This window comes from Notothenia coriiceps, unplaced genomic scaffold (assembly GCF_000735185.1).
Source record: "Notothenia coriiceps isolate Sejong01 unplaced genomic scaffold, NC01 NC01_scaffold00038087, whole genome shotgun sequence".
Lineage (NCBI taxonomy): Eukaryota > Metazoa > Chordata > Actinopteri > Perciformes > Nototheniidae > Notothenia > Notothenia coriiceps.
The window spans coordinates 10,873-32,350 of NW_011370788.1; the positions used below are offsets into that span (position 1 = coordinate 10,873).

General features: G+C 38.6%; 3 protein-coding genes across 4 annotated transcripts; 2 read left to right on the top strand and 1 right to left on the bottom strand.

Moving 5' to 3' along the window:
• Positions 1-361: 361 nt before the first annotated feature.
• Positions 362-12,552, bottom strand: ptpn11a (protein tyrosine phosphatase non-receptor type 11a). The gene is made up of 16 exons (XM_010797521.1): positions 12,087-12,552; positions 10,728-10,850; positions 8,751-8,945; positions 8,007-8,199; positions 7,132-7,251; positions 6,919-7,032; positions 6,426-6,522; positions 6,233-6,330; positions 5,899-6,057; positions 5,475-5,606; positions 4,796-4,950; positions 4,622-4,689; positions 3,729-3,880; positions 3,524-3,642; positions 3,338-3,426; positions 362-3,138 (listed from the first exon to the last, which is right to left on the bottom strand). The coding sequence occupies exons 1-15, from the start codon at positions 12,098-12,100 to the stop codon at positions 3,357-3,359; spliced, it is 1,809 nt and encodes a 602-aa protein (XP_010795823.1). The 5' UTR covers positions 12,101-12,552; the 3' UTR covers positions 362-3,138; positions 3,338-3,356.
• Positions 12,553-14,751: 2,199 nt separating this feature from the next.
• On the top strand, positions 14,752-18,184 carry tmed2 (transmembrane p24 trafficking protein 2). 2 transcript variants are annotated; one of them, XM_010797523.1, is made up of 5 exons: positions 14,752-15,131; positions 15,652-15,844; positions 16,048-16,065; positions 16,400-16,507; positions 16,595-18,184. In XM_010797523.1, the coding sequence occupies exons 1-5, from the start codon at positions 14,952-14,954 to the stop codon at positions 16,717-16,719; spliced, it is 624 nt and encodes a 207-aa protein (XP_010795825.1). In that variant the 5' UTR covers positions 14,752-14,951; the 3' UTR covers positions 16,720-18,184. The 2 variants fall into 2 exon arrangements, with proteins under 2 accessions (XP_010795825.1, XP_010795826.1); XM_010797524.1 differs by lacking the exon at positions 16,048-16,065.
• Positions 18,185-18,934: 750 nt separating this feature from the next.
• ddx55 (DEAD (Asp-Glu-Ala-Asp) box polypeptide 55) lies at positions 18,935-21,172 on the top strand. Its single transcript, XM_010797525.1, has 6 exons — positions 18,935-19,129; positions 19,228-19,278; positions 19,685-19,771; positions 19,880-19,971; positions 20,160-20,222; positions 21,016-21,172. Exons 1-6 carry the CDS (start codon positions 19,022-19,024, stop codon positions 21,170-21,172), a joined length of 558 nt encoding a protein of 185 aa, XP_010795827.1. The 5' UTR covers positions 18,935-19,021.
• The last annotated feature ends 306 nt before the right edge of the window (positions 21,173-21,478 follow it).

The window sequence follows — 21,478 nt, forward strand, 5'->3', positions numbered from 1 at the left end:
AACTCCTGACAAGTAATTTAACGTCTATATTTACTAGAACATCATTCAGTAGGCCTACTAGTGACATTTCTACTATTTCTTTACCACTTACCTGTCAACAGACAACTGGCCTCATCAAATGTCATCTCTTGAAATTCCATTCAATACAGCAACATACATTTCAAGTGTTCATATTTGTTCATTACTCACAATCCTTTCAGTTATGATATCAATGCATAACAAAAACGAATGAAAGCCCCAAATGTCAAATTAAATGTAACAGGCTCCTAAGAAGTTTCATATCTTTTAAAAAGTATTGCAAGTGTTTTGTGAGAACAATGCACAATGGCTCAAAAAAAAAGAAACAAAAAGACAGTCTTACTGAGGTATTAGCCTGCCATTTATTGTTATTGAGAAGTTAACACTGTTAACTGCATTGAAAGTCATACAATAAACCTCTTAAGCTTTGTGAGAGGTCCCTCCCTGTGTCACAGCGAGAAAGCTGTAGGAATATACATACAGTTTATCTTATTTGCAAGTAGATATGTTTTAGTAAGTACATTCTCCTCTATCAGGTACTCATGTACAATATTATACATGTTAAAAAATATAGTTTGTTTGCATCGTGATCTCTTTTTTTTCTTTTATTGTTCAGGATGAAATATTTCACATTTAAGTGTTACAGGTTCTTGAATGGTGGAGGAACTAATTAGCACTGTTTTTTAATAGTCATCACATACACATAGGCATATGCATAGAAGGCACGTCTATGCATCTAAATTGCTTACATGATAAATGGAAAGCAGTTTTATCATCCGGGAGAAAAAAGCAAAAACAATAAAGTATCCAAGAACATATGGCTGATAGGCAGCCGCACTCTCACACATCTTCCTCACACACACACACACACACACCACAGGACAAAAAATACCAAAAAGCAAGCTCTCCAAGAAACATGAGACAAGTACAGACTCATCCGTTTGACGATAAAACTGCATACAGTACACCAGACTACAGAAAGTCTCAGTCAGTGAATGGCGTTCACCCGGGAGCAGAGGAATCATTTCAAAGAACACTTGCTGTGAAGCAGCAGCCGGGTGTAAGCAGAGTCCTCCGATGGGAGGAAGCAGCCCCCGAAGAAACACTGATTTCATGATTTTCAAATGTTACAGAAAGAAGCTGTTCAATCCTGGATCAGTGGTTGTTGAGAACTGTCCCTCAAGGCAAAGAGGAGAGTCGCTTCTTTCCTTTTCTTAATGGAGAAATGGTGAGTCAGCACTGTTACAGTAAGTTCAGTCTCAAGACTGCAGTTTCTCAAGGCTAGTGTTAGAAGGCTTGGCAAAAAATAAAATACTTAGTCAACACGTTTGAAATGAGTGTTGTGGTTTCTTACTAGATTAATACAGATCCAAAACACCAGACTTTCTACAAATACTGCAGCTTAGTGTGAACATGAAGTTAAATGAATAGTTTCACATTTTTGGTAAGACACTTATATGCTTTTTTGCCAGGAGGTGCTGAAAAATATCAAGGCTATAAGTAACAGGTAATTAGCTTGAATCAGCATAAAGACCGTAAGCAGGGGGAAACAACAAGCAGTTTCATCTGAGGATGACAAAACCATTGGACCTATTTTTTCACATCTGGTTGTGAACAGTTTAAAGAAAATAGATATTATGTATTAATCAGTGAGCTGTAGAGGTGCTGGTAGGCGGTTTTGCTACCTTTGGACAAAGCAAAGTTTCCAGTCTTTATACTAAGTTAGCTAATCCGCTGTTGGCTATAGCTTCTTTTATCAATCTTCTTGCAAGAAAGTAAATGAGCGAATTGTCCAAAATTACAATATATTCCTTTAAATGTTTTAGTTTGAGTAACATCAACAAAAAGACAAAAAAAGTTTGAACTTCTGAATCCAGGTGCCAACTATTACAGGGCCAACAATCTCAACCAAAGCAATGACTATATCTATAGCGTCAAAGCCAAGAGATGTGTGATTGCTTCTTAAAACAGTGACTTAAAATTAAGTACATATATGGTGCTCAAAAAAGGCAATGGTACACAAAAGGCATTTGTCTAAAAAAAAAAAAAAACGAATGAAAAGAAAAAAAGTTATATGCACAAGTTAAAAAACAAAGTTATTTTGACAGCCGTGCGTCTGAGAAACTGAAATACACTACAGACTCTCCTGAAATCTTAATACGTCCTCACACTGACTGACAATGAAGTGCAGGCATGAAGGCCCTCCTCTAAAGCCCACATTGTTTATAAATTCACCAGGTGAATCAAGGCTTGACTGTAACTGTTAGGCTGCTAAATAAAAGTGCAGCAATAAGGGCATACGGCTAGAGCTCAGGAATGGTTAACTAACAGACGATGTATCCCAACAACAAAAGCACTTTATGGACAACAAAAAAATGTTAATTCACACTCCGAACAGCCTGAATTAAGATTTCACTTGGAGGCAGTTCTGGCGCAAAAAAAAGGAATTCATGTTTAGTCAGTAGATTACAATTTTACAGTAAAATGGTATTATACTACAATGCCAATCATTCTTCATTCAAAAACATTACCTCTATATATAACAGCGAAACTAGACCGTTATCACTGGAAATTCTGCCCCACTTTAGTCCACAAATAAGGTCTCGTCTCCCACTGACCAGGCTAAATAGAGACTTTTAATTGGCTGAGAGATGTGGATAAAATCATTCATGGTTTTGGCACAGGCCTTATTCAGAAAACTCCTCACTTCCATCAACAAACAAACAACCTACATAACCTTCCTTTGGTTAATTAAAATAAAAAAACATAGAAATATGTGAGATGAGCAAAGGTTAGCTAGGGTTTTCCCTCGGAGAAGAGTGCTCGCTCTTTGCAGCCCTTGTTGAATTGAGATTTACAAAGGCTAGTCCTAAAACGGTTGGTAGTAGGATTTAGCATGCTAGGCTTCTCAAAGGCTCTTCTGATGATCATCACAGTGGTTTAGAATTCAACTAGAGGGCAAATGTTCATGTAAGATGAGCGAGAACAGGAGGACCCTGGTGTCTGGTCTCTCTCACGTTTTTGTGTTTTTGTGTGTGTTTTTCCATTGTTCCATGTCATTACGGTCAAGTCTCAGGCGTCAAGGTGTGGCTGGCGAAAAAACTGTCAGGTATCAAGATCCTGAAGGAGACAATAAAAAGGTAAACATGTAGGAATACAATTTGAGCCCTGAAAATGTTTCATTATGCAGAATTCATCATGAGAGATATTAACCTACAAGTGATTCAAACACCCTCAGTGCTTTATCAATGTCTGGCCTTTGCTTTTCACTTTACTGCCTCATATAGTTTCCTTTGTGAGCTTAATGATACTCATTTACCTGGAACCGAGGGTAAATCTCATCTGAAGCTCTTCTGCTGCTGCATCAGGCCCACGTTCTCATACACTCTGGAGCTGTCGTCCCTCATCCTGCCAACATACATTCACACGTTGTAATGCCACACTGCTTTCTTAATAAGGGGTTTAAATCTGACACAAAACAGTTAAAGAGTGACCCTTTACTTACTCTGTGCAGGTGGGAGTAGGAATAGGAGTGCAGGGAGGCAAAGGGCTCTGCTCTCCTGAAGTCAGGTCAGATGAAGAGTACTTAATGTTGGTGTACTCACGCCCTTTAATTTTACTTTTCTGCAGAGGAGAAAAACAGAGCAAGGTCAGGGGGCGGGAGCAGAAAAAGTGATAATGGAAAAAGTGGGTTGTTATCTGCTGCACACCTGTTCCTCCTCAATGCGTCTCTGCAGTGTTTCTATGTAGTGCTGTACAGCCATGTAGATGAATCTGTACTGCGCCTCAGTCTGCACCATCCCAGAGCGCTGAGAACGAACCATCTGGATGGTCTTTGGCACGTCGATGTCGCAGTCCACCCCTGCAGCAGGCAAACAATATGTTACACTGATAACACTCTTAGCATTGGCTACAAAGCCAGCATTAGTCTCAAGTACAACATCCTGAGTAAAGCGAAGTGAAAAAGTAACTAAATGGATATAAAAAGCAAGTAAAGCAATAATAATAATAATAATAATAATAGAGCATGCAGGCTAACTAAAATACCAGGTAAAGTGACATTGGAGAGATTAGTAACAGTAAAGTCTGAAAATGTAGTATATGTAAATAGGGTATAGTACATATTGTCATTTTTAGGGATAGTTCAGGTTTTTTTTAAGTTAATTGCCATCAGACAGATCTTACTGACAGGGGACTGAAGCCATTATCTAAGTTCTCTTCAAATACTTGGTCAAAAGAAATTCTCAGGCGGTTTTGAAGAGAACACGGATAAAGGCGAAGTAAAGCTGTAGAAATATTCTAAATATAGTGTGCAACAGAATTTGGAGAAGTACCTCATAGAACCACAGTTCAAAACAAATCTGCCTTAATGAGTGAAGTACATTTTTATTTTTTAAACTAAACTACTAGTGATCAAGTTATTCTTTTTCTGGTGTTTTTGGCAAATACTAAGCTGCTTCAAGTGCTTGACCACCCGAACAGAAGGTAGTCAGATTTGTGATTTGGTCCACAAAGACCCATGTAGGTTAAGAAATGTTTTAAATCTGGATTTTATCCTGATTCAAGACATTTGTATTGCCAAGAGTGCATTTGCAGGACTCACCTTTTTCCCTGATCACATCTATCAGGATGTCAATCACAATAAATGTTCCTGTCCGCCCGATCCCTGCACTGAAGAAATTAACAGATGCATCTTTGAGTTAACATGTCTCGTCTATGCACACTTATAGAGGATTTATTTATATTATTTGTCTAAGTGTTTTTAGTGTGCTTGTACCTGCAGTGTACCGCTATAGGCCCAGCGTCCAGGATGCTCTCCTGCTTCAGGTTGACCTCCTCTAAGAAGTCCAGGACGCCTCCTGGGTCTGTGGGGACCCCGTGATCCGGCCAGGCCCTGAAGTGGTACTGCCAGACTGTACGCTCTGTGTTGCCCTGGAAACATGTGGAGAACAACTTTCAAAATACAGTTCAATGTATAGTATCAATACATGAATACTGAAGTCCCTAAAAGGAAAGGCTTGCAAATTCTATATACCTTTTTCAGTCAACAAACAAAAACAAATGTAAAATCAAAAACCAACATGTGGGTCTGTCTGTTAATTAATTCTCTACGTTGTCTGTGGCACTCAGCCCAACGATTTCTGAAGTTGTTAGCAAAAGTCACTCAACCAAGACTAAATAGTGCATTTGTTGGGGACTATTTTTAGCTATGGATTATTCCACATTTGATGCTCTAGTGAGTATTTGGGGCAGTAGGACATTGTGTGTTGGATTGAGTCAAAAATAAACAACAGTGTGTGTCTTCCCAGGGTGGCTAGCTGAACAACAATAGATCTATGGCACAGAAAGAAAAAAACGATTTTGCTCATATCAATACATTACACTTTCTTGGCTAGATATTTGGAAATAAATGTTTTTCTCTATCTATGTTTAAAAAAAAAAAACACACAACTTACCTGTCCAACTTTAGAAAGTTTGAGTTCTCTTAAGATGTAGTCGTGTGCAGCCGTCTCCCTGACGTTGCGAACGCGCATCGCTCCGTACTCCTTCAGAGACGACATGTCCGGCCAATACTTCACACACTTACTCTGTTGAGACACAAAAAAACAATAGAACTCACTATGACATGTTTCCTCTAATGCTTCTGTTCAATTGGCAGAGTTGAAAAGGTACTAAGAACTTGAACTGTATCCCTCTATCTCACCATGTTATTTCTACTTTCTAAGTAGAGGATCTGACACCATAATGACTATAGCTGGACTGGAAATATGTTGATGCAACAATGTTCTGCACTTTGCTCAGCTAGTATTCAGGAATAACAACAGGACACCATACAGTATTAATGGTTGTATGGTTAACCTTTTGCTTTGTTTTGCTCACCTTTCCCCTCTCCACCTCTTTGGTAGTCATCACGATGACGCGCGAGTTCTCCTGAAACACCATCCTCCAGAAGTCACTGATGGTGGTCTGCAGACAGCCCTGAGTGGCGATGTAGCTCTTCTTCACCTTTGTGCTGTTACACTTTGGGTCTAGCTCCGGCTACACGCACAGACAAAAACACACAGAGACGGAGGATTACTGAAAATGAACAGAAATAAAAACATGGAGTAAAATAAAGATCACAAACTGAAAAGCTACTGAAAGACTTTAAACATATTATCAAGTACAGAATGAATGATGGGTGTATTTTTCCCAGAGTATATAGGGGGTTTACCATGACAGCAGATACTACCATGATGAGATTGGCATTGATGTAGTCAGAGCCTAGCTCATTGGGGTCCCTGTCATTCAGCACCACACGTGTGTGGTCAACTGGAAAGAGAAACAGAAACAGTACAGTTTATAAAAAACCCCTGAGGTGAAAGAGAAAGGTTGTTGTAGAGAAAGAGCAGTCAGTGATTCCTCACAGGGCAGAATGTTCTTGTATCTGTTCTTGTTTTTGTTCTCCGCTTTCTGGCCCTCTTTGCGACTGTAGAGCAGTTTACACTCTTGTTGCTGCAAGGTCTGGATGGAAAGAGAGGAGAGGTAAGCAGTCATAGTGTATAAGCATGCCGTTTCAAACTAACAATAGGGTATTTTAATTAACATAGATTTCCTGATGTATTGATCGTTAAATCTATTTCTCTAAGAGCTTCTGTCATTTTAGCATGAAAACTAACTTTCACGATAGTTAAATAGTTATTGTTGTACTTCTAACCCACACGTTTGATATTTAAGGTAATAACACACAAAGTAGAAAATAATACAAAAATAAAGAGTTCTAAACTAGAATATAAAAAAAGTTTAATTTTTTTTTTTTTTAAAACAGCATTTGACAATTTAGCACTTTTATGGTAAGAAACTGAAAAAAACAGACCAAAGAGGACAGCTTTAGTGTAACACAACAGCTGAACCACTCACCTCAAATTCTTCCCAGAAGCCCTGTTTGACCTTGTCTGTGGCCTCCGCTAGCTTGCTCAGCTCCCTAACTCGACTTTCGATCTCTGCAGCGTTAATACGAGTAGTGTTCAGGGGCTGGGGAGGAGAGCAGGGGTCAGCACCGGGAAGTACAATCAGGAGAATGTAGCCTTAGATTTTGGTATAAGTAGTATTCGAAGCAGACATTGGCGGTACCTGTTTGAGCTGCAGCACGGTGCCCAGAGTCTCCACCATGGGGTTCTTCTTGTAGTGCTCTACCAAGTCAGTCAGGGAGTCAAACTTCTCCCCCCCGCCCACATCGTACTTCAGGTCATGCTGAAGAAGAAACCACATCCACATGAGGGAACTAGTCTCAACATCGTAAGACAATTCAAACTTTAACATGCACTAGATGTCTAGGAGAAATCACAGAGGACGCATTTTGTGCACTCAATATTTGCAATATGTGAGTATTGATCTATTTGTCCCCATTGCAAAACATAAACAGTGAGAGGACAGACTGTACTGAGAGCCTCTTGCTTTTTTCTTCCAGCACAGATGTGTCCGAGTCTTCCACTGCATGAACTTAATGACGTGTGTCTGAGGTTGTAGCCATAGTCACAGATTCTGCTTTTGTTTCCACTGAACTCATCTTTTACGACGAATTCCTGTGGCTAAATGTAGTTTCTGCTCAGGAAGTGATCATACTAAATCCTTTTAAATATAACTGCCTTGTTTCATATTTGACCTTGTAAACTGCTGCTACATTGTTTGGGAGTATACTACAAGTCAAATTACAGTTCACAGTAACATACAAGTAGTGTATGCATTTTCTTCAAAATCTTGTGTACCAATTTGAAAGTGGTGAACATTGCAGGGTAACCAAACGCCACGTGTAGGAAAATAAATCTTATACCAAATTGTTCCACAGAAAATGAAGGCACTTGGGATTGGTTCTACTTGTATTAGCTTGACTCTTCCCAGAGGTACATCCTTCACCCTCTTAGGTGTCTCTACATATATTTTACAAGTTTTCTTTCTGTTAAACACAGGAATTCAGCGAACACAGAGGTGATGAGGGGTGTGTTTACCTGGCAGCGGATCATGACGTGAGTGACTTTGGGTTTGTTGTCACTGCTGTCCGTCTTGTCGTCTCCTGTCCGGACTGACAGAACAAAATCTCCGGGGTGGCTCTGGCTCTCTCTCACAAGGAAGCTGCCGTTCTTCCCTTTCTCCGTCAGCAGCTTCTCTGCCTCGCGGCCCGATAAATGTCCGTGGAACCATCTGGCAAAAAGACACACAAGCGGAAAATGTGTTTCATCTAAACTCAACTGACTGAAGAATACTCCCTCTGCTGCCAATAGGGATTGGAATAAACGTGTACTTTACGACGTTAATGGTATCACTCTATTTATTGTTTAAAAGCTGGGTTGAAAAAGGGTCATAGACGTAATACTATCTGAAAGATTACATTTTTCTTCATTGTTTCCTTTTACTGTATATTATAGCTTGCCTAGACTTTGAAGGAAAGAGCCATGACCAATTTGTTTTTAAATATGGAGAATGATAGAAAAACTAATCTTTGCACAATAAAAAGTTATATTTCTTACCTTTGTTTACAGTATAAAATGCCATAAATAAAGTTAATCCTGAGTTAAACGCTGCAGCACAAAACTATAGCTACTGCTAGTGAACATTGAGTGATATCATATTTATATAACTGAACACCAAACATCTTTAATTCATTAACAAAGTTGTAAAATCAATCGATGCTGATCATTTCTTAACAGACATACTTCAAGCATAAAAACATAATATCCAGCATTATTGCTCACCTCTCTGACGTGGGATCCGCACAGTTGAGAGGATACTTGAGCTCAATAACGTCTCCGTTCTTCTCTTTCAGTTGGCCATGGTGCTCCATGTAATACTGCACCAGCTCCGCCAGAGTGGCAAACTTCTCCCCCCCATAAAGGTCATAGTAGTCTCCTGTGTTCTGGATCTTGATGTGGGTGACGGCTCCATTTCGTCTGTGAAAAAAAAAAAGAAGCAGAATCATTTAAAGAAATGTTTCCATCAAGGGGAAAGAACAGCGCCATCGTCAGGGACAAAAAAAGACTCCAACAGGGAGTGACAAAAAAGAAATTAAACCAATATGTGAAGCATCTTCTTAAAATCATCTCAAATAAGCAGTCAATGTAGCATTATTGATCAATGATAATAGCACATGGTGTTTAGTTTAATGTGGAAGGCTCCAAATGCATCTTAGTTGGCAGACCTCTTTTATTAATTGCATGTCGAGATGAAGCAGCTAGCTGATCGGGATTATATGCTACTATTTTAATACTTGATTCTAATGTCTTCTAAGCAGGAAAGCTAATCTTGACTTAGTTGCAGCATCTCAAACGTGACATTCGTCCCTTTTTGTTGTCTTGCAAGATTTTAAACTGAATTGATTTGGGTGTTAAACTGTTGCTCTTAAAAACAACTTGACAAATTAATGTATTTATTTATCAATAAAGAAATGAATCCTTAGTTGCAGCCTTAACGACACTATTGTATACTGCCTGCAGCCTTTAGGAAGTCGAGTGCAAAATAAAAAATAGTTTAACACAAAGTCACATGCACCATCAACAACATGGTTGCCATCTGTTATGTACAAGAGAGGTAAGAGACACAAAACTGTCAGAGTCAAAGTGAGATAGAATTTCTTAGAGGAAAGCACCATGTTCTTTTGAGACAAACCAGACACAGACTGCATGAACCGTGTTGAGTCATTGTAAGGGACCAGCAGTATCTCGGAAAATAGAAAAGGAGAAGTTGAGGCAGATCTGAAGCTCAGCAGCATGTAACCTTAAATGACTTCTGGTTAAGTCTGGCAGAAGGAGCACAAAAGACGAGAGACGGACAAGTGCTGGTTGAAGCAGCAGGGACGATGTCTCTGACCCACAAGACAGCACGACTTATTTTGGAGTTTTGAAGTAAATATGGTGAGAAATGCGAGGCTGTGCTGCTAACATATGAGACTGAGGCAAAAATAACATTGGCTGTGTCTAAATCCAGTTAATGATACGCCATCGTTAAATTGTATGACTCGACAGGGCCTGAGATACAACCACAAACTTTTTTATTATTATTAAAAAGTCTTAATTCTTTGGATAACACTGGTTTCCCACTATCGTTCAAGACGATATGGGGTATTTTTTTTTCCATTATCTAGGCATTCATTAAGAGTGTTAATAAAAAACTCTGTCTCCTTGTTAGTTTAGTGCTGAACAGGGGGTGTAAACTGTGTCTAGGGATATCAAATTAAAACATTAATCCAAAATGAAGTTAAATACTCTGTAGACTTGAGGGGAACTGCAGAGACTGTTGATAATTATCTGCGGTTTTTATTACTACAAATTACTCCTTTTGAATTAGACATTATATGATCCATTTATACCATCAAAACATTTTGATCAGACATATTGGTTTTCTAAAAGAGAAGTATTTATAATTTAACAATTAGAAGGAAGCCAAAATGCTGTTTACACATAAACAGATGTGCACAATCACTGTTATTTAACGTTGAAATAGGAATAATTAAGTTAGGGTGGAACATTCACTCTGTCCGATCCTTAGCCTAATTATTAAGGTAATCCAACATTTACGACTTGGTTTTATTTTGTTCAGCAAGATTTATCGCCGTTTTGTTTACATTTGGATAAGGATTAGTAAAAAGCACCAGAACGTTTATTTTAAATTGTTGCCACAGTAGTATCACACTGTATTTTCTGTATTGTATGCTGCATCGTGTGCTCATCACTTACCGCACTGAGAGGGTAAAGTCTCCAGGATTACTCTTACTGGGTCTGGCTAAAAAGCTTCCATCCACTCCTCGAGTCAGCAGGAGGTTTTCAGCCTCCACACCTGTGATGTTTGGGTGAAACCACCTGAAAGAGTAACACAGTAATCAGCTTCAGGGTAAAGTGAAAGGTTATATTCAAAACTTGTACTGTATTTCATTCTGAGTCTCTCTCTTTTTAACTATTTGGATAATGCAACTAAAAAGGGCATTTCTGAAACTGAAGCAGCACCATAACAACACCTTTCAACTCTATTGTTTCCGGGGGGAAATGTGTCCCGCAGCACAAATAAAACACAGAACACACAACGACCTAAACATTCAACATAATAAAAACACAGAAAAGACACAACCATATCACTTTTTATGTGTGTTTAAATCTCCCTTTAGCTTATTGCTCTGTCTCATTTTTCTTTTCTTAATATTTGAGGCTCCTTTGTGCTTGTCCATCTTTTCTCCCCCAAGACTAACTGTCTGTTAGGTTGATATCTGTGTCTCTTCCTCCATGAGACTCAGCCAGTGTTTGCTCTGTCTCTGTTCACAACTGTCCTAACACTGCATGCAGTCTCCCTCTATGAGAATATAATACCCCTTCAGTGTTATGTGTACAAGTATTCATTCCTGTTTCAACAACTTCAGTTCAGTACTAATGATCCTTATGCACCAACACCTCACCTAATATGTGTATCTTATTTTATCTTTAAAAAATGTTAACTCATGTGTAATGCTTGACAACACAGCTGCTTTCACAAAAATATCTTCCCAATTTGAGATGATTACAGCATCTATCTATCTATGTAGTTACTTTGCATATGCACTTTGATATGAAATAATCAACACTTAATTGGGCTTTAGTTACACCTGGAGTAAATCCACAAACTACCTTGGACTATAAAAAGGAATTAAATTAGTTGCATCTTTACCAGCTTTGATAAACACATTATTGCATCAATTATTACAATCAAAACATATCATTCTGAAATGGGCCAATTAGCAGAATGAGTACTTTTACTTTTGGTACTTTAGGTATACGTTGATGCCAATACTTTGGTACTTTTACTTAAGTAAGACTTTGATTGCAGGACTTTTTCATACACTCTGATACTTTACTCAAGTACACAATCCGAGTACTTCTTCCACATCTGCCGGTGTATGCTAAATGAAAGGGTCTTTAGCAAACTAGCTATTCAGTTTTTTGTCCAGAACCGTCGGCTCACTCGGAGCTTGTTTACGGACCCCCATACAGCTGAGTTAAGTTAAAAGTTAGCTAGCTCAGCTAACACATTTAGTAGACATTGTTTTCCAGACAGCCCCCCCTCTTTACCTCCGAGATGTCATTTTTTCGTTCCTCACTTCCTCGCTGGCAGTTAGCAGGAGCTACAATTAGCTGGCTAACGTTTCCCACCGTTTCCTCTTCAATCACAGAGTAAAGTGCTTCATCGGTTTACACCCGGTCAAAACGGGCACCGAAGCCCAGGCATGGAGACTAAAAAATGTGTATGCGTTACAAAAAGAAAAGTCTTTAGGCCTCGGCCCCGGAGACTTCACAGCTAGTCGATTATTGGACGTCACCAAAGATGCGACAAAACAGAGGGTGCGCGGATTTTTTCCACCCTGTGCGGCCGTTCAACACTGCCACTTCCCCGCTTTTCAAAAAAGCTACAGAGCTCGGCCCGTCCGGCAAACAGTGGAACATACATTAAAGAGTCCTATCACTTTCTCTCTTGCGCATGCTCATTGACACCCTGTTTTATGATTACAGCGGCACAAGCGGTACAGCGGTGCGGAGCATCTCTGGAGCATTCGCCGCTCTAGCGTCAAAAGCGAAGCATTCCGTAGCCCACCGCACTGACCGCACAAATCACGTGATCACATAACCATACCATCACAAAAAGTAGAGGTGGAGTTAAATGTCTAAATGTTCAAATGACAAAAAACTAAATGTTGGTAATGATTGTACAATTAAGCAGTGGTGTAAGTGTCTGATATGTTAGTTAGATACCTTTATGGACAATTGAAAATAAAAGTGATTACATCAAAATAAATCTATGATCTTCTCTATTATCTATATCAGATGTGGAATATAGCTTAGTTAAATTACTCAAGTTAGACTATTGTACTTTAGTTAAAAACAAAAGTAAGCTCCCTGTTTTTACTTAAGTGTTTCCATGTTATGCCACATTTGCAATTACATTTTACTTTGCTCTATTTTTATGACAGCTATAGTTACTTTTAGTACTTTTCCCCCTTCCTGTGCAAAGAAAACCATGTGCATTTATTGACATGCTGATTTTTATTTTAAATATTTGTGTTAAACTGAAGGCTGAAATGTTCCTTTATGGGTTGAGAAATAATTATGCATCTTAAGCTAAATACACTTTAAAACCTCTTCTTGGGTCAGCTAGAAAATGCATCTTAACAAAGCTGAAAACAGAGCTGTTTTGTCTCATTTTTAATCTCTTACAGTTGCACCTTTAACATCTGTCCATGCTCTCTACTGTATCTATAATAAAGCCAAATAAATAATATAATGTAGGCTATTGCTGTAGATTCAACTACCCAAAAATGTGTACATGAGTACAAATTGCCAGACAGCTTTAGCAGTGAAATGCAAGCAGTAGAAATCAACCATAGACACATACGTGGAACATTTTAATGGATAATTATTACTTTTACTTGAGATATTGCTGATAGCCTATATTTACAAGCCTTTCCCAACCCTTATGTTGTGTTTGGGTCTCCCGTGACCCATTTCAAGTTAAAATCATATAATAACTACGATCTAGTTTTTTTTATCGGAACAAGGCTTCATGGTATCCTCCTTAACAACACTGATTTTGACAATTTAAGCCAAGTCTGAAGTTCTCTGAAGACCCAGCACAGCATTGTTTTGGGTGACTCGGGGTCAAATTTGGCCCAATCAAGATTCATCTTTGACTTTAGACACCCCACCCCCTCTATCCACTTTAACAACCATTTAAAACTTTTTGGGGGAAAATTGTATCATATATTAGTCTATTGTCAGATAAAATAATTATCCACTGTCTTCACGGGAATTTAATGAGTGAATTGAATCACATGTTTTACTTAAATATGTGGTGTAATGTGTTGTGGGGCCATACAATAAAATTACAACAGGATTGTACGGTTATGAATGCATAATAAGTTAGTTATGATGTAGTTAAAAAACTATATTGGATGATAGTCATTATTTTTGAGTGTTTTGGACAGAGATAAATCATGGGTCAAAATTGACCGCCACCACCATGAATGGTAATCTTTCGAACACAACACAAGGGTTAAGTAAGTTGTAGAGAGGTATTTACAACTGTGGTCTACGTTTTTTTGGTATGAATATTAAATGGTTTGAGTACTTTTTCCAGCATCCAGAGGTAGGAGAAGTACTTAGATCTTGTACTTTAGTAAGAAGTACCAGAGTGTAGGAATACTCTGTTACAAGTATAAGTCCTGCATTCAAAATGTTACTCAAGTAAAAGTACAAAAGTATAAGCATCAAAATATACTTAAAGTACCAACAGTAAAAGTACTCATTATGCAAATTGGCCCATTTCAGAATAATATATGTTTTGTTTATATGTATGTTATCAAAGCTGCTAAAGGTGCAGCTAATTTTAATCAGTCTGTATACTGCAGGGTATCTTGTGAATCTAACTCCAGGTGTAATTAAAGTCTTATTTAACTGTTGTTTATATTTCACATGATTAATCCAAATCTGCAAAGTAACTAAAGGCATTAAATACATGTAGTGGAGTAAAAGTACACTTTGTTGTGGGGCAGAAGAGCAAAGTAGCAATTACATTGAAATACTGTTAAAGTAAAGTACAAGTTTCTTAAAATTGTACTTAAGTACAGTTCTTGAGTGAATGGTTACTTTACACCACTGTGAATGTCCGAGTTGATGTGATGATCTTCTCTAAACAGGTGAAGAGTCACTACATTTTGACAGCACACTCTTACATTTGGCCCTCGCCGGATTCCGTTTAAGCCTGTACGTGGCAGTTAGAGAGCAGTACACAGCAGCCGATGCTGGAGCGGCTAACGTTACTCCCCGGCAACAATTTCACTCATACCGTCTGACATCTTGCACTCTTACAGGATACACTGAAACAAGGAGGGTTCTCTATATCAACAGCTTTATTGTGAAGCTTGCTATACAACACTTTGAAACATGTTTACCGTGGCGGAGCTGATTGTCTTGCTGGCCGTCCTGTCCTCCACTGCGTCCGGCTACTTTGTTAGCATAGACGCCCATGCCGAGGAGTGCTTCTATGAGCGGGTCAACTCCGGCACAAAGATGGGCCTCATGTTTGAGGTAGCCGAGGGAGGCTTCCTGGACATCGATGTGGAGGTGAGATGATAAACCAACCACCTAATGTGGAGGAATGTGTTTTGTTTTTTAACTTAAACCTGATGCTCACACACAAGGCCTGTGCTAGCTAGTGTTAGCTTCCGCAGTCTCTCTGTGTAACGTCAAGTGGACTACTGCAGTCCAGTTGATGAATGTTAACTTATTGTAATTCAAAGTTGAATAACAAAAACATCATATCTTATTATTCGGTCCGTTTTCTTTGATCTAAACCCGAATATTGTAATTGAATTATTCATTAGGATACAGGAAGTGCAGCATTAGCACTATGTCCGGCTTAGTTATGCTAGCATTGCTGGACTCACTATGTAGCCAATAATGTATTTGAGTATAATCCAAAGAAAACATTTACTATCTTCTTTAACTTATTTCTTTGAAACAAGTGCTGTGGTATAACTTGCAAATGATGGGTTTAATGTACACAGATCTTGCTGCCATATGTTACAAGTGTGCTCTCATGCAGCAGTGATTTTTACTCACATATTTTGCATTTTCCTTCCAGATAACAGGGCCTGATGGTAAGCAAATTTACAAAGGCGACAGGGAGTCAAGTGGGAAATACTCTGTGGCAGCACACATGGACGGAACCTACAAGTTCTGCTTCAGCAACAAGATGTCAACCATGACACCCAAGATTGTCATGTTCACGATTGATATCGGAGAGGCCCCTAAAGGACAGGACATGGAGACAGAAGGTACTTTAGGGGTGCATGTTTTGATTGATGCCTGTGAAGAGAGAAATTAAGAAATTCCATATGGCATTATGTCAAGCCAGATTTTTAAAGATCATCCAGCATGCAAACCACTTGTTTCTTTTTCTGCTGACCATGTGTCACTGTTTGATAGTTTCTTTCCCTTTTTTTTGACTTTATTTTGGGCACTCTGTTCCTCTTCGTAGGTGGTGAAAGCTGGGATGGTAGGGCACAGGGCAAAACTGCTGTTGTGAAATAGACTTGAGTTTGTGATGCACTGCAGTTTTCGCTAACCAGCGTTGTTTTGTAGCTTAAACTAATATTGTGCATTTCTTAAACGCCTAGGAAGTTTTATTGTTTGTGAATGGCTTGACTATTTGCACAGTAAGAACATGTATGACATAAAAAAATTCTCTGGTGATGGATCACCGAATCACCTGCAACATACATCACAATGACATCTGTTATGCATGTACTGCATACCTCATGCATGTACCTTTGTGTGCACATCAACTGTGTTGTGGCCCTTTTTCTGATGATCACTTTGACCTGTTTCAGCGCACCAAAACAAGCTGGAAGAGATGATCAACGAGCTGGCGGTTGCTATGACGGCTGTAAAGCATGAGCAGGAGTACATGGAGGTTCGAGAGAGGATACACAGAGCAAGTGAGTCTAGAGCCAATTACACTGTGTAGAAACAAATTGTAAATGTTTGTTTTTATATCCTGAACCCGTCTTCTTTTCTCTTTCTAGTCAACGACAACACAAACAGCCGAGTGGTGCTGTGGTCGTTCTTCGAAGCTCTCGTTCTGGTGGCAATGACACTCGGACAGATTTATTACCTGAAGAGATTTTTCGAAGTACGGCGAGTGGTTTAGTGCGGTTAAATGATCCCTCTGTGTCCTTCACTGATTTCTCCAACACCATGACAGTTATTTACACTCTGGAAATGAGACCGGCAGATTTGAGTAAAGCCTAAATATGATTGGATCTCGGAAGTTTGTTCACCTGTTACCTGTTTGGTTCCTTCTTTATAAATGTAATTAGTGTTTGTTTGGAACGAATGGCCAAAATATTCTGGGATAGATGTCATTTCATTAGTTATAACTTTTTGTGTAAAATAATTTTCTGTCCAATATTGTTTTATATTTACAGTTAAGTACAAATTACTCGCCAATACAGTTTTACCTATGTGAATGACTGTGAGGCTCATCATTTTAAGTAAAGACAGTTTGAAAAGACTTAGATATGCACATAAATTGATTAATTTAAGGATCCACATTAGAAGCACAGGGGTGTGCCTCAGTCCAGGATCAATACATGGATAAATGTGAGATTTTATACAGGAGAATTTAAATGGGACCCTTTCCAGTGATAAAAATGACACGCATGAAAACGCAAATCATTTGATGTTTTTTTTTTGTCTGAGATGCAGAAGGTTTTGTTTCCAGCATCTATGCCAAGTTAGACAATGTACTGGCAGATATCTGAAATCTGTACATTGGGTTTATCTCTCAAACAACAAATTGCACTCCTGATAAATGCATCTAAATATCTGAAGGATTTACACTGTAGCTAATCATTAAGGAAAACTAAAGCTTCTAGCTCGGTCTGTTGATTCAAGGCAATCCACGCTGTGGGGAAGGGGGCTTCAGTGGACACCTTTTGCAGGGAAACTGTTTGATTCCCTGCGTAGTTCAGAAAATGGTAACAGTTTCTTGGCCTTGAGTTAATTTTTAAACACCTACATTTGAAAATGTCCACTTGGCGGTAAGACCTTGAAGAGCTAAGGCTGTGTGATTTTAAACTGAACTACTTGGAGTGAAACTTCAAGCAAAGTGTGGAGGAACACTGAGATGACATGTTACATGTTGAGGGAGGGTGGGTGGGGGGTCTGACACCTAATGACTGCTGTGTGCTTTAGTTGCTTCTACTATAGTTCTTTTGTTGGGGTTAGGGATTTTAAATTATATGATTGTATACAATTTTGAACTGTTTGTTTTTCCTGGAGCATATCCTGTGACATGCTGCTGTGTGGCTGATGCTTTTCAAATTAATATCTTTTACCTGTTTATTTCCCCACCAAGGTAAAAAAACGTACGTCCAGGACAGTAGCTTCACATATAGTACACATCATGCATGTTGTGTGTCACAGAATATGCTCCAGTTTTTTTATTAAAACAATCTTTGGTGAGCTCTGGCAGGTAAACTGCTCTGTACACAGTCTCTCCTTTTTGTGATTACAACAACTAAATCTGATAAATGGATCTGTACAAATGTAGAATGGTTGTCTGTGGAAAAAAGCCCCAGGTTTCATAATAAAGCCAATATTCTGTACAATTACTTGAGTGTCTTTTTTAAACAGGTGGTGGCGTCTTTAAGAAAGTTTGAATGCAAATGTGAGGAATTTAGCCTGAGCCTTTTAAAGATCATTAATTGCGGAATTTCCTTGTCGTAAAAGCTGTTACTGAACTATTGTTGATTTGATTCGTTTTACTTGTTTTACCTGCTATGACAAGTCGAAATGTCTGCTCAAGGCTCCAAGAATCTGACTCGACTTGTTCAGTGCTCTCTTATGTAAATGATACTAAACAAACAAATGCTCCTCTTCTACCTTTTAAAGTTGAAAATGAATTCCAAAGTAATTGTGTTTTTATATAAATTGAATTATATTTAAAAAGTTGTCCAAAGCAAGATGCAGTATTAAAACCTAATGAAGTCACAAAAATACCAAGGCACTCCATAATGAATACTACCGGGTAGATTTTCTAAAAATACTATAATTTTATAATGTTAATAGCCAACGCATCGAGTACTTTTCAAAAGAACATTACTGAGGGCGGTGTATACAGTTGAACTAAAATCACCTTTACAGTCTGACTATACAAAAGAAAATGTAATTAAAATATCTAAAAGTAAAATAGTAAATAAAATAGTAAGACATTACTTCTACTTAATTAATGTAGATGGATGTCTATTCCATCCATGATGGCTATTTTACAGTAAAATACAAAATGGAAAGAGATACATGGCTACGCGGAACGATTCTCGTGACACCGCTTCGGTTCCCACCCGGTCTGTAAACAGCTGAGCACCCGGAAACAGGAGCAGCGTGGAGAGTCAGCCCAGCAGTGGCTAACAACTTTAGCATAAAACCGTGTTGAATGTTATATTAACAACATGGATAACACCACAGAGGGGACGTGGGAGAGTTTACCCGTAAAACTCAACGAGGGGATTTTACAAACGCTCGAGGAAGTGAAGTTCACGCACATGACACCTGTCCAGGTAACATGAACACTTTAAACCTGCCTCTTTAACACTGACTATGCTTCAACAACACTGATCAGTAAATACATCTGATTAATATTGTGGTTTCTTTCAAGGCTGCTTGTATCCCGCTGTTCATGAGAAACAAAGATGTGGCTGCTGAGGCGGTAAGTGTAACAAAATACATTAATCTAACTACAAATGATAGTCAAACTCGTATTTATTAGTCACTCTGCAGATTGAGATTAATAATACCAAATATATATATATATACCTAATAAAGTATATATTTTAAAGTTTAATCTATTTAAAAGTATATAAAGTCATGTCAATTAGCCATTTTCTTTGCACAATATACATAGCTCTGTAAAGTGAGTATTTTTTACTGTTTTTACTATAAGTATATTTTGATGCTAATACTTTGACCAAGAGTTATTCCTGTGAACTGTTTTTTGTTTTGAAAAAGTACAGTCTATTAAATGCTACTTACCCTCTGCAAAAAGTTTCAAGAATTTCAGGAATATTTTTCCTCAGCACTACCTGTGCAGCTCACTAAATGTTGTACAATTGCAGGTGACTGGGAGCGGAAAGACTCTGGCTTTTGTCATTCCTATTATTGAGCTGCTCCTGAAGAGAGAAGAGAAGCTAAAGAAGATGCAGGTGACGAGGAAACCAACGCTCAATACTTATATTTACCTTCCATCTGTCACTGTAGAGCTTTCCAGTCTCTTAGATGCTCAGTCTTGTTGTACATGTTGTTTTCTGCAGGTCGGCGCCCTGGTCGTCACTCCCACCAGAGAACTGGCTCTTCAGATCAGTGAAGTGATGAAACAGTTCCTTCAAAAATTCCCACAGTTTACGTGAGTACAACATCAAGTAGGAGTCAAAACGGGGGAAATGTACCTTGTAAATGGTATTCAAGTAGTCCTAACTTAAAATAACAAATTGCAACCCTTAGAGAGAAATAACTGTGCCCTCCAGTCCTCATCATGTTGATCTATTTTGTTTGTTTTTATTAATTAAAATGCTTCTTGTATGTTTTTTTTAGGCAGATTTTACTGATTGGTGGCACCAACCCCATAGAGGATGTGGAGAAGTTCAAGGAACACGGGTATGCACTAGATATAACTTATTATGACTTTAGTAGTCAGGGTCCCTGTTTGCTGTCTTTATGCTAAGCTAATTGGCTCATGTCAACAGACAGGAATGACAGCAGTATTATTTTCTTCGTCTCGACTGATATTGTGCAGCTTGATCACAATGTTTTTAAAGTTAGACACCAGACAGGAGAATAATCCTAACCCAGTCACTTTAACATTGAAAAAAAAAAAAAAAAGCCTTGCAAGTTGTAGGAAAAAATACTTATCTTACCTGTAGATCCAACTAAGACCAGGAAATCCACAGCTACAAGCAGGTCATAAAGAAATACAAAAATAGATTCATCCAAACCCTGCTGCAGCTGCCTTCCATGTTGCCCTGGGAAGTCCAGGAAATCCAACTTGTTCTTGGAACCACTTTTTTACTTTAATCTAAAGATTGTCGAAAACTGGTTTAAACTTGAGTTAACTTCTCTTTTACTCCCTTTAATTCCTCTGTCCGTTTCTCTCCATGCTGTCTTTGTTAGTTCTTTCCCTGACCCCAGCTCACAGGTGTCTGACTGGTCTCACCTCTTTCCCCACCTTCCTTTCCTGTTAATAACCTCCACCTTATTTATTTCCCCCCCTTTTGTGACAAGCGTATATATAAAAAACGTCAAACTAGTCCCATTAGAAACAACAAAATTGAACCCTCTTTCCCCTAAATTAGATACCAAAGAACAGATAGCTGACAAAGAGGAGATGTTGGCATTCCATTGCCAGCATCATAAACCATGAGTGTTACATTTGTGCGTGTGTGTGTTTCAGGGCACACATAGTGATTGCGACACCGGGCCGTCTGGAGGATATGTTCAGGAGGAAGGCTGACGGTCTGGATCTGGCCAGCTCAGTGAAGGGTCTTGATGTGCTGGTTCTCGATGAGGCTGATAGACTACTCGACATGGGGTTCGAGGCCAGGTACTGACTAAATGTGAACTTTTCCCCTTTTTATGGAAGAAGAATTTAGTTCTATAACATTTATTTTGATATATATATATGTGACCTGCTCCATCGAAATCAGTCGCATTGACCCGAAGACACATTTTGAGTTGTATACACTGCTGGAAAGAGGAGATTCCTAGCTTTCTAATGATATCAGGATTGTTTTTGTACTCCAAATATTAAGCAAAATATGTCACATTATATAATGACTGTCACCGAGTCATCATTTTGAGAGAAAGGCCTTCAAAGTTTTCTCTTCTCTGTAATCCATCGATCTGATTGATTATTA

Excerpts from the sequence above, each read along its gene's own strand:
- ptpn11a (XM_010797521.1), bottom strand. Across the intron at positions 6,058-6,232 it reads TGGTAGTATCTGCTGTCATG|CCGGAGCTAGACCCAAAGTG; the intron begins GTAAACCCCCTA and ends CTGTGCGTGTAG. Across the intron at positions 5,607-5,898 it reads AAGAGGTGGAGAGGGGAAAG|AGTAAGTGTGTGAAGTATTG; the intron begins GTGAGCAAAACA and ends GTGTCTCAACAG.
- tmed2 (XM_010797523.1), top strand. The coding sequence starts at position 14,952 with ATGTTTACCGTGGCGGAGCTGATTGTCTTGCTGGCCGTCCTGTCCTCC. Across the intron at positions 15,132-15,651 it reads TCCTGGACATCGATGTGGAG|ATAACAGGGCCTGATGGTAA; the intron begins GTGAGATGATAA and ends TTTTCCTTCCAG. Across the intron at positions 16,508-16,594 it reads AGAGAGGATACACAGAGCAA|TCAACGACAACACAAACAGC; the intron begins GTGAGTCTAGAG and ends TTCTCTTTCTAG.
- ddx55 (XM_010797525.1), top strand. The coding sequence starts at position 19,022 with ATGGATAACACCACAGAGGGGACGTGGGAGAGTTTACCCGTAAAACTC. Across the intron at positions 19,772-19,879 it reads AGAAGCTAAAGAAGATGCAG|GTCGGCGCCCTGGTCGTCAC; the intron begins GTGACGAGGAAA and ends TGTTTTCTGCAG. Across the intron at positions 20,223-21,015 it reads GAGAAGTTCAAGGAACACGG|GGCACACATAGTGATTGCGA; the intron begins GTATGCACTAGA and ends TGTGTGTTTCAG.